Source organism: Bos taurus, chromosome 22, assembly GCF_002263795.3.
Source record: "Bos taurus isolate L1 Dominette 01449 registration number 42190680 breed Hereford chromosome 22, ARS-UCD2.0, whole genome shotgun sequence".
NCBI lineage: Eukaryota > Metazoa > Chordata > Mammalia > Artiodactyla > Bovidae > Bos > Bos taurus.
The window spans coordinates 51,200,133-51,215,712 of record NC_037349.1 but is presented as its reverse complement, the minus strand read 5'-3'; the positions used below and the strand labels follow the sequence as shown (position 1 = coordinate 51,215,712).

At 57.8% G+C, this 15,580-nt stretch overlaps 1 protein-coding gene across 4 annotated transcripts; it reads right to left on the bottom strand.

Moving 5' to 3' along the window:
• Positions 1–1,950: 1,950 nt before the first annotated feature.
• On the bottom strand, positions 1,951–14,465 carry NCKIPSD (NCK interacting protein with SH3 domain). Of its 4 annotated transcripts, none has more exons than XM_005222826.5 (13): positions 14,185–14,465; positions 11,591–11,700; positions 11,163–11,367; positions 10,896–10,986; positions 10,188–10,696; positions 8,670–8,840; positions 8,453–8,539; positions 8,217–8,355; positions 8,051–8,131; positions 7,754–7,882; positions 7,559–7,651; positions 7,266–7,438; positions 1,951–2,875 (listed from the first exon to the last, which is right to left on the bottom strand). In XM_005222826.5, the coding sequence occupies exons 1-13, from the start codon at positions 14,353–14,355 to the stop codon at positions 2,672–2,674; spliced, it is 2,163 nt and encodes a 720-aa protein (XP_005222883.1). In that variant the 5' UTR covers positions 14,356–14,465; the 3' UTR covers positions 1,951–2,671. The 4 variants fall into 4 exon arrangements, with proteins under 4 accessions (XP_005222883.1, NP_001178167.2, XP_024838474.1 ...); NM_001191238.3 differs by having other exon boundaries at positions 10,896–11,006; positions 11,156–11,367; positions 14,185–14,427; XM_024982706.2 differs by lacking the exon at positions 14,185–14,465 and adding an exon at positions 13,875–14,156.
• Positions 14,466–15,580: the final 1,115 nt, after the last annotated feature.

Genomic DNA, 15,580 nt, shown 5'->3' with positions numbered 1-15,580 from the left:
AGATTAGCATCTTGTCATTCATATTCGCGTACTGCAGTTTTCACAGTATGTCCTTCTTCCATTAAACAGGAAAAAAAGAAAAGCTTGTCCTCTCGGACTTGGAGCCTGAGTCTGTATCTTCTGGGGGCTGAGCAGGCAGGTGGTCTTCGCCTGACCCCCTTGCCCTGGAGGTGCCTTATGCACGTGTAGCCTGCCGTCCTCAGTTGTGTTGCACGGACATGTGCCACACCTGTAGGGACCCACTTCTAGCCTAGAGATTGGCCCAAACCCCCAGCCCGCAGGGCCCCTCAAAATTGTGTTTTCCTTAGCCCCACCGAAACACCCCTCTTTCCTTGAGTGGCTTGGTTCTCCGTCTCTGCCCTTTCCCCTAACTATATCCATGTCTACCATCAAGCAGGCAGAGCTGTTCTCCCAGATAGCTCCTTCCCTGAGGAATTCTCTGGCTAACTGTTTTCCCTGGTGGTTGTAATTTTGTGCGGTGAGACCACCATCAAGGTGTTTGCTGAGGGGTCCTAGAGTCCTGGCCCCCGTTTGCTGCCTGGAGCTGGCATTTCTTTAAATTTGTCAGCTGGGGCTCAAGTAGCCCTGATGAATATGTGCAAGGACCCGTTGGACAGTCACTCACACAGAAGCAGGCAGGGGCAGCTTTGTTCCTCACGGGGGCCAGCACGGGGACAGACGGCACAGCCCAGCCCTCTTCTTCCCACGAGGTCAGCGTGTGCAGCCTGGCAGTGAACAGAGCAAGGCACGGAGGCCACCGAATGTCCCCATCCCAGCTTCCTGAGGGCCTGTGCTCATCCCTGAATTACACGCTCTCAGGAGGAGAACCACAGGGCTCTGCCTTCAGCTTTCCAATGAGAAAGGACTTGTACCTGGAAGTCAGCGGTGTTGATTCTGGCTGTGAAAGGGAGGCAGAGGCCTCCAGGATGAAGTGACTGCGCTGTACCACATGGAGCTTTCCTGCCGGCCACTGTGTCAGTTCCTCCTCGGGTCCAGGTGAACCCATGCACTTAACCTTCTAGAAGAGTCAACAGTTCAGGAAGGATGTCTTGTTGTCTTCCTGTGCTTTGCACCCACAGATCTGTTTTCCTGGGACTCCCACCCCAGGGGGTCTTCTTTGCTGCATTTCGCTCTGCTGGGAGAGTAACAACCCCCTGCCATCAGCATCCCATTAAGAAAGGAAAACTCATAGCCAGAAGTCACAGTATCTGATTTTCGAAGTGTGGAATCCTCTGAGAATCATCTTGAGTAACAGAATGAAAGGGACTGTTGGAAACCACTGCAGTCTGGTGTCCGCCTATGGGTTCTGACTTTTCTCCCCGACTTACAGCGACAAGCCCTTGATAACTCAGCAGCCCACAAGGGAAGTTTTTGCCTAACGCTGGCCTCTGATTCCCCTCAGACAGCAGTGTGCATCTATAACCCCGTATTCGTTGAGATACCCTTTCGGTCCTATGGTAATTACCAAATCCCTGCTAAGGCTGCAAGGTGAGGGGATCTTGCTGGATCCAGTGGAAGACAAATGAGGAATGGAAACAGCTGGGCAGGCCAAGGAGTTCAGGGAGGCCGGGGCTGGGGGGTGGAGGGAGATGCTTCATTTGAGAATAGCTGTAAAGGATTATAGGGGTTTTAATGGGGGAGAGACACACGGCATTCAAGGCAGAGAGAGATGTAAGTGAAGTCTGCAGGGGCAGTCACCTGCAGATAGACCGCTGGGCTCCCGGTGGCTGTGGCTGTGGCCCAGGAGAAGTGGGAACCCAGGCAAGATGTGCGAACTCAAGGGACCTCGATGGAGGGGCCTGTCAGGGACCACCTGACAGGTGGTCCTCAGGTCCTGACAGACCACCTGGAGGCTGGAGAGGGCAGGGCAAGCTACTGATGAGGTCCTGAGGTTCCCGCACCCCGGCCCACCCTCTCCCAGCACCCCTCAGGATCATACAGGGAGGCCTGTTTCCAGATGCCTTGTGATTTATTTCCAAAGGTGAGCTGCAGCACATAGGAAAATACACATGGCTTCTCAGTCTACGTTTTTCCAGAGAAAATAGATTCTGTCATTGGCTTTATCAGTGCCATCACCCCCGCCCCACCCTGTTCTGTGAGGCTCCAGGACGGATGGCCTGTCTCTAAGATTCTGCTCTCAAAGCAGCAGCTTGGCCAATACCTCTGGGGGTCGGAGTGAGGGGCAGTGACCGCCCCCACGGGGCGGGGGTTGGGGGTGGGCAGAGCACACGAGCGGCACTCACTGCGAAGCTAAGGCAAAGAACAGAGCTGGCGGAGGATGCCCCCTCTCACCCCAGGGACACGGCGTGCCGAAGCCCAGGACACAGACCAGGCGGGCGCGGGGGCTGAGGGCTCGGGCCCAGCCTGGAGCAGCAGCAGGATTCTGTGTGTGTATAAGGGTGGGGGTGGGGGCATGCTGAAGAGGCAGCCTACCAGGAGATGGAGGGGCTTCAGTTCACACGCTCCCCGTGCCCCAGCAGAGCTCCTGGCGTGTGGTCCCCAATTCTGTGCTTGGCCCCTGGCGTTAGCTCTATGTCAGCTGAGGGTCCCCGCTCAGGTCCCTTCTACCATCACCTCCCCTCATACTATCTGTGCAAAACATTCTTAGGGCCAAGCCTCTGAGTCCCCTGCACCCTGCCCAGGGCTGCAGGGAAGGGAGGAGAGGAAGGTGCTAGCTGGGGGCCTCGCCCAGCACCGGGAACTCCTTGCACATCTCCTGGACGATCATGCGGTCCATCTGGCACTGGGGCGAGGCTTCCTCCTCGGCCAGGATGCGTCGCAGTGTGGCCTGCAGGTCGGGGAGCCGGTGGCGGTGCTGCAGATAGGGCGTGGAGCGGACCACGGCATGCATCAGGGAGAGGTACTCCATGCGCAGCTGTGGGGAGAGCAGGGAAGCTCAGGGATCCCAGGGAGGTGCTGTGTACCACTGCCACCAGACAGGGACAGACAGGCCACTACCGCCTTCTGGCGGCCACGTGGATGTGACTGCCTGACACCACTGAAGATCAGGGTTGCATCCCAGCACCCAGCATGTAACCTGGCACCGAGCTGGCCTTCGACAGTCACTGCGTGAGTAAATAAGTGAGTCCTCACAGTCCACACGCAGTCCCAGAACGTGGCTGGCCCAGGAAGTCCTGGCTCAGAGAGGTGGCAGGAGGAAGCGGTGAGCCCCTACCCGTGTCTAATGCTGAGCCCTTGTGGGGCCGCTATCTGTCTGTTGGAGGCCCTTCTGCTTCTCTCCTCTCACCCTGGGAGATCTCATTCACACCCACAGCTTCAAACAGTGACCCACACTCAGACTTCTTTCCTAGACTCTCCAGGGAGCTGCAGATGAGAATTTTCAGCTGTCCACTGGTCATGCCCTGCTTATCTCAGAACTCAAACTCCTGTGTCTACCATCAAACTCACGATCATCCCTATCTGCCCAAAGCTGAAGGCTTTTCATGTGTTATCTTAATAAAGAGCACTGCTATCTGTTCAAATGCTCAAGTCAAAACTACAGGTGTCCTCTCTGAGTCCTTTCTCCCCACATCCCAAACACAACCCATCCCTGAGACCTGGCGTCTTACCTTCTACCTGCTCTGAATCCATATCCAACCCTCCTTCCCAACCCACCTTCCCAGCACCTCTGGCTTTAACGGCTCTAACAGTCCCTCCAAGGTGACACCCCAGGGGCTCCTTATCCTCACTAGACCCTGATCCGCTGACCTGGCCCCAGTACTTCTTCTCCATTTGCCCCCTTACCATCTCTCACGTCTCCTTAGAGGAGTCAGTACCCAAACCTTTCTTAGGCAGTATCACCCTGCTAACTCCCAACCTTGGTCAGGACAAAAAGCACCTGCCCATCAAATTTTAGTATGAACAGCTAAGCAGCAGACCATTACAGAGCCGTGCACAAGCCTGAACACCATTCCCCACCACAAACCACACTGCCCAGGGCCGCTGCCACTTTTCTCCACCGGGCCCACCGCTCCTTAAAGGGCCACTGCCCACCTTCTCTGCGTCTGCCAAATCTAAAGTCCCTGACCAGCTGGCCTTGTGCTTCATGGAGAAAACAAGCACAACTTCAGAAACTCCTGGTCTTCCCTTGGCACCCTCACCTCAACTACTGTCCCGCTACTGAACAGACTGCCCGGCCCTGCCAGGTGCCATCCCTCTATGTGGGCCTGAACTCTCACCAGCTGCCTGACCTACTTTTGACTCCCACAGTGGCTGACCCTCCCAGCACCTCAGCCTCTTCGCCATAGTCGGCTTGCTGGATCAGTCCCTCTGGCTTAGACATCCACCAGCATCTCCCACCTTTAAAAGACTTTCTCTTGGAGTTGGTGGTCTAGTGGTTGGGAATCTGCCTGCCAGGGCTGAAGACACGGGTCTGATCCCTGGTCCAGGAAGATCCCACGTGCCTCAGAGCAACTAAGCCCGTGCACCACAACTACTGAGCCTGCTGTGCTCTAGAGCCCGGGAACTGCAACTTCTGAGCCCCCATGCCTAGAGTCCATGCTCTGCAACAAGAGAAGCCACTGCAACAAGAAGCCTGCACACCGCAACTAGGGGAAGCCTGTGCAGCAACCAAAGCCTAGCACAGCCAAAAATAAAATACATAAATAAACTTTCCCTTGATCCCATGTCTCCCTCCAGTGATCCCCCACCTTTTCTACTCCCCTTTGCATAAACAGAACAGAAGCAAAAGAGATTAAGAAGAGGTGGCAAGAATACACAGAACTATACAAAAAAAGAACTTAATGACCTGGATAGCCATGATGGCATGGTCCCTCACCTAGAGCCAGACATCCTAGAGTGTGAAGTCAAGAGAGACTTAGGAAGCATTTCTATGAACAAAGCTGGTGGAGGTGATGGAATTCCAACTGAGCTATTTAAAGTCCTAAAAAGTGATGCAAAGTGCTGCGTTCAATGTGCCAGCAAATTTGGAAAACTAAGCAGTGGCCACAGGACTGGAAAAGGTCGGTTTTCATTCCAATCCCAAAGAAAGGCAATGCCAAAGAATGTTCAAACTACTGCACAATTGCACTCATTTCACATGCAAGCAAGGTAATGCTCAAAATGCTTCAAGCTAGGCTTCAGCAGTACATGAACTGAGAACTTCCAGATGTACAAACTGGGTTTAGAAAAGAGAGGAATGAGAGATCAAATTGCCAACATTCGAGGGATCATAGAGAAAGCAAGGGAATTCCAGAAAAACATCTACTTCTGCCTCATTGACTATGTTAAAGTCTTAGACTGTGTGGATCACACAAACTGGAAAATTCTTAAAGAGACGGGAATACCAGACCACCTGACCTGTCTCTTGAGAAACCTGTATGTGAGTCAAGAAGCAATAGCTAGAACCAGACATGGAACAACAGACTAGTTTTAAATTGGGAAAGGAATACGACAAGGCTGTGTATTGTCACCCTGTTTATTTAACTTCTATGTAGGGTACATCATGCAAAATGCCAGGCTGGATGAATCACAAGCTGGAATCAAGACTGCCAGGAGAAATATCAACAACCTCAGATATGCAGATGATATCACTCTAATGGCAGAAAGTGAAGAGGAACTATAGAGACTCTTTATGAGGGTGAAAGAGGAGAGTCAAAAAGCTGAGTTAAAACTCAACAGTCAAAAAACTAGGATCATGGCATTTGGTCCCATCACTTCATGGCAAATAGAAGGGGAAAAAGCGGAAATAGTGATAGTTTTATTTTCTTGAGCTCCAAAATCACTGAGCAAGTCATGAAATTAAAAGACTCTTACTTTTTGGAAGCAAAGCTGTGACAAACCTAGACAGTGTGTTAAAAAGCAGAGACATCACTTTGCCAACAAAGGTCCAAAGAGTCAAAGCTCTGGTTTTCCCATAAAGAAAAACCATAAAGGAGACTCAATGCTGAAGCATTGATGCTTTTGAACTGTGGTGTTGGAGAAGACTCTTTAGAGTCCCTTGGACAGCAATGAGATCAAACCACTCAGGAATCCTAAAGGAAATCAGTCCTGAATATTCATTGGAAGGACTAATGCTGAAGCAGAAGCTCCAGTACTTTGGCCACCTGATGCAAAGAGCTGACTCACTGGAAAAGACCCTGATACTGGGAAAGACTGAGGCAGGAGGAGAAGGGGACGACAGAGTATGAGATGGCTGGATGACATCACCGACTCAATGGACATGAGTCTGAGCAAGCTCTGGGAGATAGTGAAGGACAGGGATGCCTGATGTGCTACAGTCCATGGGGTCGCAAAAAGTTGGACAGGGCTGAGTAACAAGTTCAAGTTCACATAAAAACACATGAGGGTTGTTTCCATTCAGTGCTCCCACCTTCCCTCTCTTTACACTCCCCTCCAACATCAAATCTTCTCTTCAACTTCCCACTTGGACTCTCTTCCCTCCACTCCACGGACACTGCTGGTCAGTCACGCCTGACCTCCGTGTGGCAAATTCTGTGTCTCCCTCTCAGGCCTCGTCTCACTCAGGCTCCTAACTGTGGCAATGGCTCATACCCTCCTCTTTCACACACAAGTCTCTGGGCTCCTGCTCTCCTGGTTTTCCCTCCTGAGTATCTCCTGTGTGCCCCGACTGAAGCCTAAGCTTCCCTCTGACCCATGCATCCCACACCCGAGGTGACCGCAGTGTCACAGGCTCCCCAGCACATGTAGACACAGCGCACTCCCAAGTGTCTCTTTCCCGTCCCCACTCACATCCCAGTGCCTCGCTGACGTCCTCTATACCTGGATGTCCAGCAGATACCTTCTCAATCTCGATGCATCAAAACACAACTCTATTCAAAAGGTCTTCCCCACCAGAGGGATCAGCACTTCCTCCACTGGGCTAGTCCAGACCAATTGAGCAGCGAGTCCTGCCAACCCACCTCCAACACATCCAGGCCTGACCTCCTCTCCCACTCCACATGTACCACCTGGAGGGCGGCGGCTGCGTCCGCACCAGCCTCCCGCTTCCGCTGTGATCTCACAGCCTCCGTTTCATTCAGGATGGTAATCAGATCACTTCCCCTGCAAGGTAACCACCTCCTGCCGCAGCCCCCAAAGCTTCGAGTAAACTCTACTTGCTCTTCTCACCTCCCACCACTCCTCCTGTCTCCAGACAGTGCATCCTCTGATCACCACATGGCGGGCTCCCTTGGGTCTTGGCACACCTGTCTTGGCTGAGCGGTCTCCCCTACTTACCAGCTCCAGCATGCCCCTCACCCTAGTCTCAGGTCCCCCCTCCCCCGGGGTGTGACAGCTTCCACCCTGCTGCAGCCACGTCCAGGCACCTTGTCCCCGGGCGACAGGTCCGCGATGTGTCGCACGGTGATGTCAATGAGCGCCATCATGTCCGTGTGGTAGAAGATGGCAGCCGTGGTGGGGCTGGCAAACACGTCCTGCAGGAACTTAAGGATGGAGTGCGGCGGCTGCGGCTCGTGCTTGAAAATGCGCACGGGGTCATCTAAAAGGTGGGGAAGAGGGCTCAGGGCAGTCCTCTGGGGAGGGCCAACAGGCATCACGGAGGGGCGTGGTGGGGAGTCACAGGACCTAAGTGGCCCTGTGCAGATTCCTGGGCACTCACCCCCTCTGTTCAGGAGCAACAGCAGCTTCTCGGAGAAGATCTTGACATTGGCGTGTTTGCTCAGGGCGGCCATTATGACGTTCTGGTCTGGGGCTGAGGAAGGACATGGGTGTGCATGAGGGCACCAGTGCTGAGCCTGGTGGGTCCTCCTCCACCCTTGCAGCGCGAGGCAGCCACCCCAGGCCCCGCCCTCACCTGGCAGGTGCAGGTTGAGAGCCAGAAGTAGATTCACGCAGAGATCCGGCAGCTGCTCCGTGGTGTCCAAGGGCAGCCCGTCCTCAACGATGCTCAGCAGGAACTGGGCGAAGGGTGTGCCCAGGTGCTCTAGGAGAGGGGCACACTGAGGTCTGCCCAGCCCCACCGCCCACCCCGCCCAGCCTCCCTGGGTTCCCGTGAGCCCTGGGGACGCTCCATTCGACCCCGGTCGGGGAGTCCCCAGCCCTCAGGCTGTAGGCTCCCTGCAGTCAGCTGGGCCGCGACCTGCCTTCTTACCATAGTGTGCGTAGGGCACTGCCTCGCCCATGGAGAAGACCATGGCCAGGATGAGGGCTGAGTAACAGAGCTTCTGGTGGTCTGCAGGGGTGCAGAGCAGGTGGTCAGAGCCCCCGAAGGTGGTGGGAACCCCCATGGGGCAGGGAGCTGGCCCTCACTCGCTCACCCTGCGTGTCTGTCTGCATGTCCCGCGCCAGCTCCACGGGCAGCACGGACGACACGAGCGTGGAGATGATGGCCGCGTCCAGGCTGCACATGGCGCCAAAGCACTTAAGGAGCAGCAGCCGCAGTGACACCCGGTGCTCCTGGCAGGGGACCCCGTGTGCGCTCAGTGCCCGGATGCCCCACCTCTGCCTGGGTCCCTCTGTGTCCCCCCCCACAACCTCGCTCTCACACACACACCATTTGGTAGTAGGCCACCAAGGCCAGGACAGACTCGAACTCGTTCCGCTTGCACATTTTCTTGCAAACTTCAGGGTCTGCGTCTGTCTGCAGTGGGGAGGAGATGTGAAGGAGTCGCTCAGTGTGCGTGGCCGCCTGTGAGTGTGCCGAGGACCAGTAGGGGAGACTCCCGAGCACGGGGGAGGGGTGGTGACACCTGGGGGCCCCCAGCCCGCACCAGAATGTGCAGCAGCTCCTCCAGGTAGCAGCGGATGACGCCCTCATCCTCATACAGGGCCCAGCTGCGCTGCTGGGCATCGTCCTTCCGCCGGGCCAGGTCTGCAAAGATCACCTCCAGCCGCTGCTGGTCATGGCAGACCTGCCCTGAGGGCAGGGCGGTGCTCAGGTCCTGTGGGCAGACGGCGAGGGGGGGCTCAGCACACCTGCCCCGCACCATGTCCAGGAGGCCCTCGAGGCCTGGGTCTCAACCCAGACCCTGAGGTCCAGGTGTGAGCTCCTGGCCTGTGCCAGACCAGGGGCCGTGGGCCTCACCTACAATGGCTGCCTGGAGCCAGCGTCCTCCCAGGACTGGTGAGCGGACCAGCCCCTGGTTCTCTTCCCTCCTCCCTGCTGTTCCCCATCAACTTCCCATAGCCCATCCCTCAACATCGAGGCCCCCAGGGGCACTAGCCCTGTTCTGCACACCCTCTCCAAGGAATTCTACTCCTCCAAGTCTTCCCCCCCATCCCCCGCCACCTCCTCCAATAAACCAGCAGCTTATGGGATTTTATTTTCCTGACCAATGATTGAACCCTTGGCAGTGAGAGCATGGAGTCGTAACCACTGGACTGACTGAAAGGAATTCCTGCGCCCCCAAGTCTTAATAACCTCCTGAGACAGGATTCTGCACGAGACATGTCTGCGGGGAATTTTCCAACAACCTGCCTCCTGTCCCTGCATAAACATCCTCTGTGAGGAAGGCCACGGACTTCTCACAGCCTGCATGTGACTTGAGATTGTACTCTCTGATTCTATACAAAGTGGGACAGGCCTGTCAACCTGCCTTCCGTGTTCTTGAGCCTGCTGGCCACTGCTCCCGCCCAGGCAAGCCCATGGCCTCACTGCTCCCCACACCCCAAACCAGAGCTGCAGCTCCCAAGGAAGGAGGTACTTCCGGCCCATCTGGCCCCCAGTCCTGCTCCCTGATCAGTGCCCCCACCCTTGGCAAGGGATGCCACCCATCCCATGATGCCCACACCCCACCCCCCACCATCTGAGTCAGCATTCAGGCCTCCATCATAGCTCTCGAAGCACCCAGTGCTCTCCACTGCCAAGGCCAGCATGGTACTGCCCTCTTTCACGCCCTCTGTCCATTCCTTCCCTGCAGCCCGAGAGAACCCCTGGCCACCCACAGCTGTCTCCTCTGTCCCCTGCCCTAGGTCTCACTTCCAACCACACCTCTTGCTCCCTCCCTCCCTCCCTTGCGGTGTTCCAGCCATGCTGGCCTCGTTCCAATCCCTCCTGTGAGCTGAGCATGAGGTGCTGCCTTATGGCCCTCATCCAGGCTGAGCCTCTGCCTGCAGTATTCTTCCTCCCTTTCTCCTTCACAGATTGTCCCCAAAAGTCCCCAACACCCAGCACAAGGAAGCCGAGAGCTCAAGCTCAACAAATACCTGTCAGGTAAAGGCTGGATACATGTGCGGGTGGGGAAGGGGCAGGGGTGGCGGGGCAGCCCCTGGCCCTGGCCCACCCTCACCTTGCCCTCCACCAGTGAGAGGAGGACCTGCTCCATGACAGGCGAGCTGGCCGGCACGGAGGCCTGGATGTGGCCCACCACGACGCCAATGGCCACACGGCAGAGCTCGTGGCTCAGGCCGGTGTTCCTCCGCACGAGCTCCATCAGCTCTGCCCCGATGGTCCTGGGCACAGCGGGCTCAGCCACCGCCTTCTCCTCTGTGGCCCCCAGGTTCAGTGCCCCCAGGGCCTCCAGCTCATCAAGGGCCGGGGCTGGGGCTGTCTCCACCACTGCCGCCGCTGCCTCCTCCTCTGTAGGGGGCTCCGGGTTTGGCACCTTGCAGGGAGGGGGCTGAGCTTGGGACACAGCGGTAAGCGCGCCGCGGCGGGGCACAGGTGGGGGCGTGGGTGAGCAGCTGGGGCCCAGCTCGGATGAGCTGGAGCCGGTGTAGAGCGTGTCAAGGGAGGTGCTGCTGACAGAGCCACCGCTGGACACAGAACTGCCCCCGGAGGGCGTGGTGTTGCGGCCACCTGTGGGCAGAGAGGGGATGCTGTGCTGGGGCAGCCCCCCGGGGACCCCTATCCCCCCAAGCCCAGAGCCCCCAGCCATCTAACCCCTGCCCTGTCTTCACCCCTAAGCCTGGAGCCCCCAGTTTTCTGACATAGGCAGAGCAACCGTTCTAAGCACAGGGTGCCCCATCCCCCAACTCCCCCATCCCCGCCTTCTCACCACTCCCCAAGACCATTAGGGCGTCACGGTCTCGGCGCTTCACAGGCGGGGGTGGCGTGGTAGGAGCTGCTCGGCGAGGCTGTGGCGGGATCTGGAGGACAGAAGTGGGATCTGAGGGCAGACTGCCATTTGGGGTGCGGCCTGAGCTCGGCAGGGCAGGACCAAGGCTCCAGGCGGCACTGCTGACCGGGGTGGACGCTTGGAGCCTCCAGACAAAGCCTTAAGCCCCCCGCCATCTCCCTTGCCCAGGCTGCTCTCACCATGTACCTGGTAGAGGCCTCCGTCCGCCCCGAGATACTCAGAACTGGGCAGGCTGTGCTGCCTCTCGAACCCAGCTCGACACATGCCATTGGGCTGCCTGGTGGCGGCGGCGTCCAGATGGTGGTCACTGGTGGATGGGGTCATAGCTGCAGCGCTGGGGGCGGAGGGGCCTCTGCGGGACAGGGTCTCTTTCCGGTGGTGGATCAGCTTCCTGAGGCAGGGGCAGGGAGGTTACTGGGGGAGTCACCCTACAACTCCCCAAGTCTGCCCATGCTCCCTGAGGAACACTGCCCACCCTAGCCCAGGGCCCCCATCACCCTCATGCCCCACCCGTCTCTGCACTAGCAACCCTGCCCTCTAGAGTCCCGGAAGGACCCCATCCCCCGGGGCTCACTGGGAGGCCCCCCCCACCCCACACACACACACACACTCACTGGAGGATCCCGCGCTGCTCCAGGCTGTATTTGCCACCATCCCGCATGGCTGCGTTGTGCACAGCCTCAATGGCCCGGTCAATGGCTTGGAGGACATCCTGCTCCAGGCCCTGTGAGGGGGGCAGGAGTGGGGTCTTAGCCCCGGGGGCCAGCTGAGGGCACAGAGGCCAGAGCCAGCCCTGGAGGGAGCCTGGCGCAGGCAGAGGGCCACAACTGCTCTCAAAGCCTGGAATACTAAAGATCAACACAGCAAGATGAACTAGAATATCAATCAGGGTTCTCAAACTGCATCACTCAGGAAGCTGGGCCACAGGGAGGGGCCCAGGCTGCTGCTTTATATATCGGGTCCCCGCTCGGGATTTTACCTATGGCAAGGCTCTTGGCTAAGTCATCTCTGAAAGTCTGGGCTCTGAAGCAAAAACACAGCCCACGGACCCCCAGTTTGAGGCCAGGAGTGCACACTTAATCTATCGCCAGGCTTGGCTCAGATCCCAGGCTGAGATGCCAACCAGGGAGCCTCTAGGGTCTGGTGCTCTGAACAAATCCCTCTGGATCTTGCTGACCCGTCACAAAACCAAGGCCACACTCCAGGACAGCCCCGTCCTCAGAGAGCCTTCTGCAGGCCCTGGTAGCTGAGGACAGGCCAAAGGGACCTCCTCTTTGCACCCGTGTTGCCAGCCCTCATCCCCTCTAGCTGTGAGAAAGGAATCCTCCAGAACTGCGCTGGGAAACAGCAGTTCTGGGTTTGTGGCAGAAGACAGACATAAGCGTGGAACCTGGTCCCTGCCCCAGATTTTGTGTCGCCATCCGCAGCAACTCAGGGGTCCCCTTGACCCACCTGTCTGGCATGGGGTGGGAGGAGTAAGGGGCTGGCAACTGTGGCACCAGTCACTCCCACCCCTCCCTTGCCCTTGGCACCCATGGTCCATCAGGCCACAGGGGCCTCAGAACTAAGGTGAGATCACACCAGAGTGGGTTGGAGAGGATGGGGACAGACAGATGGACTCAGAGATCAGCAGAGCCCCAAAGGTAACAGGGGGTGTGTCAGAGTGCAGGAGACAGACAGAAAAGGGCACAGAGACAGAACGGCAGAGGATGCACAGAAAGCAAGAAAGATGGTGAGAGAGAGAGGGAGGGACAGAGAGAGGAAAAGAGAAGCAGAGAGAGACAACGCAGAAAGAAATTGAGATTCGGAGACAGAGAAGGGGAGAGAGTTGGAGGATGTGGACACACACAAGGGGAGAGTCAGGATGACACAGAGACAGCCAGGGAGACGGAGACGGAGGGAGATGTGCAGCAAGAGACCAAGAGACAGAGAAGATGGCACCCTCTCTGCCCTCCCCAAACACCCAGCCCAATAGCCAAGGCAGGCCCTGGGGGGAAGTGGGGGACTCTCCTTGGAGGCCTCCAAAAAGCCCCCAGCCCCAGAGAGACTGGCTCTGACATGCTCACTTCCAGACCCAGCAGCCCTCGTGTCCGGGGCTTCCACTCTCACCCAGACACTCCTGGATGCCATGAGGCCAAGGGTCCAGGGCCCCAGGCCCATCCCCTCGGGTAAAGGCCACAGATGACATCTCCAAATTTATCCTGTTATTTCTGTCCTGAACTGGGCCGGCTGGGGATGTTTCCTACAGCCAGAGACTAGGATGGGGCGGGGGTGTCTGGCACAGGGCAGGCCTGGAGGCTCCGGGCCCTCCTTCCCCTGAGATCAGAATAGACCAGCTGGAGACAATGAGCCCAACCCCCACACCAGGACTATTCTGGGGGAAACAGGAACTGGGGCTGTACCTCCAGTGGAAGGAAACAGGGGGGCTATGGCCACACCAGGGAAGCCGTGGGGAAGTCCCACTTCCTTGCTAAGGGAGCAGCTCCCCACCCCAGGCTGGGGACAAGGAAGGCTCAGGCTCCCTCACTTTCCAAGAAAGGAAGTCTGAAAAGTCAGGGCCTGAGGCTTGTAGTGCCAGGGAGTGTCAGCAGGAGCTGGGAACCCAGGCTCAAAGTAGACTGACTTTGAAAGAGCTTAGGGGCTGACTAAGTACAGGACAATAAAAGATATTGAGGTCTCAGGGCTTGGGGGGTCACTTAGGGGATGGGGGTGTCCACGGCTCCCTGGTCCAAGTGCAGGGTGTGGGATGGGAGGGTGAAGACGTGGAAGATGGCTGGGGAAACAAAGTGCCCAGGGTTGCCGGGGGTCTCAGGGGTGGAAGCTGCGGAAGAGGAGGCAAGAGTGTTGGGATCCTGGTGATTCAGGCGAGGGGCCAATTAAGTCAGGGGTCTCAGTGACCTGGGGAACTGCTCAGAATCTGGTGTACTGGAATCTCGGGGCTGACTCTTGAGTTGTATTCGGCTGGGGATTCAGATGTTGGGTCTGGGGTCTCGGTCCCAGAGTTAGGCTTTAGGTAGGTCTGGAGTCCTCAAGAGTTGCCTGTCAAGGGCCTGGCCCTCTGTACGGGGAGCGGGCTCTCAGGGTCCCAGTCCTCGCGGGGTCTCTCGGTCAGGTTCTCAAAGTCCTCATCTGCTGGAGGTCCCGACCGGCCGGTGATGGAGCTCAGTCTAGGGGCGGCGGAGGCCGGGCCGGGGAGGGGCACACTCACCTGCAGGCGGCGCAGGTAGGCGGGCGGCACGTAGCCGGTCTCACCGCTGCGCGCCCGCGCCGCCAACCACCAGTGCGCGCTGCTGCGCTCCAGCACCAGGAAGGTCTCGCCCGCGGCGAACGCCAGCGCGTTGGGCTCCGCCGAGCGGAACGCGTACAGCGCGCGGTACATGAGGCCGAGTCGCGCCGGGGCAGGGGAGACGGCGGGGGGCTGAGGAACCAGGACGCCAGGCCGGCAGCTTCTCGCCGCGCTCGCCCTGCCCCGTGACACACGGCGCGTGCGCGCGCGCGCCCGCCCGCCCGCCGCAGTCCCGCCCCGGCAGTGTCGGCTCCTGCGCGGGAGCGCGGCGCCCCCTGGCGGCCCCAAGGGGCGCGGCTCTCGAGACTCCACCGCCCTTTCCGAGACTTGGTCGTCTCCAAGCTCGACTCCCTGACCCGGCACCCCGCCTAGAGCCCCCAGCCCCAGCTGCTCCTGCCCGGCCCTCCACTCCTTTTACCGGCTCAAGCCCTAATACTGCGGCCCACCCTACTTCACGAAGGAGAGCTCCGCCCGCAGCCCAAAGGCAGAGCCTGTGTCCTGTGCTGATAAGCCTCTTGCATCTATGCCACCCCAGGGAAGTGGATCCTGACCTACTAAATTAAGGACAGCGACCCCGGGTCTCCTGTGTGTCTCGAAGCGTGCTGAGCTCACTTATTTAAGCTCCAGCGGTGGGCAACGGGGAGCAAGACTGGAGAGGGGAGCGAGAGTGGAGAGGGGGCTGCAGAAACAAAAACCAGGTCAGGCCATTTCGCTGTCCATAATCCTCCCATCCTCAGTCCCCGTCTCTTCTCTGCCACTAACTTCTCTCTTCCTCTCTAACGTGGGTTCTTGCATATCCATTCTTCTGCCTGGGACGCTATTCCCCTCCTCACAGCATAAGGTCAGGCTCCCACCCTTATCAGTCACTTTCACATCACTCTCTTCTGTTGTCTTTGGAGACTTACAAATCCCGATTCTTTCTGATGCTTCCTTCTGAGAGCAGATAGAAGGGCTGGTGGATGGGGAGTGGGGTACCATGTGGCGTTAAGAGCCTGTTTGGCCCAACTTCCAGTCAGCCCTGACCTGGTGAGGTCATCTGTAGTCCTATGAAGCAACAGAGAAAACCAAGGGGACCTGGGTTTAGGTAAACCCAGTGTCCTTGGGACGTCCTATCACCGTCCAGAGGCTGGTCCAGTCACATTCTTCTCTGGAAGCCTGGACCCAGGGAGCAGGTGTATGCAGTTGGGTGATTTTGGATATAGTGGATATAGGCATAGCGGATCTGGGAGAGAAGGTGCTGAGAGGTTCAGGTAAGAGGTGGGGCTGCTAGACCTGGACATCCAGATCCTCTTCTTGGCACTAGTTCCGTATCCTTCTC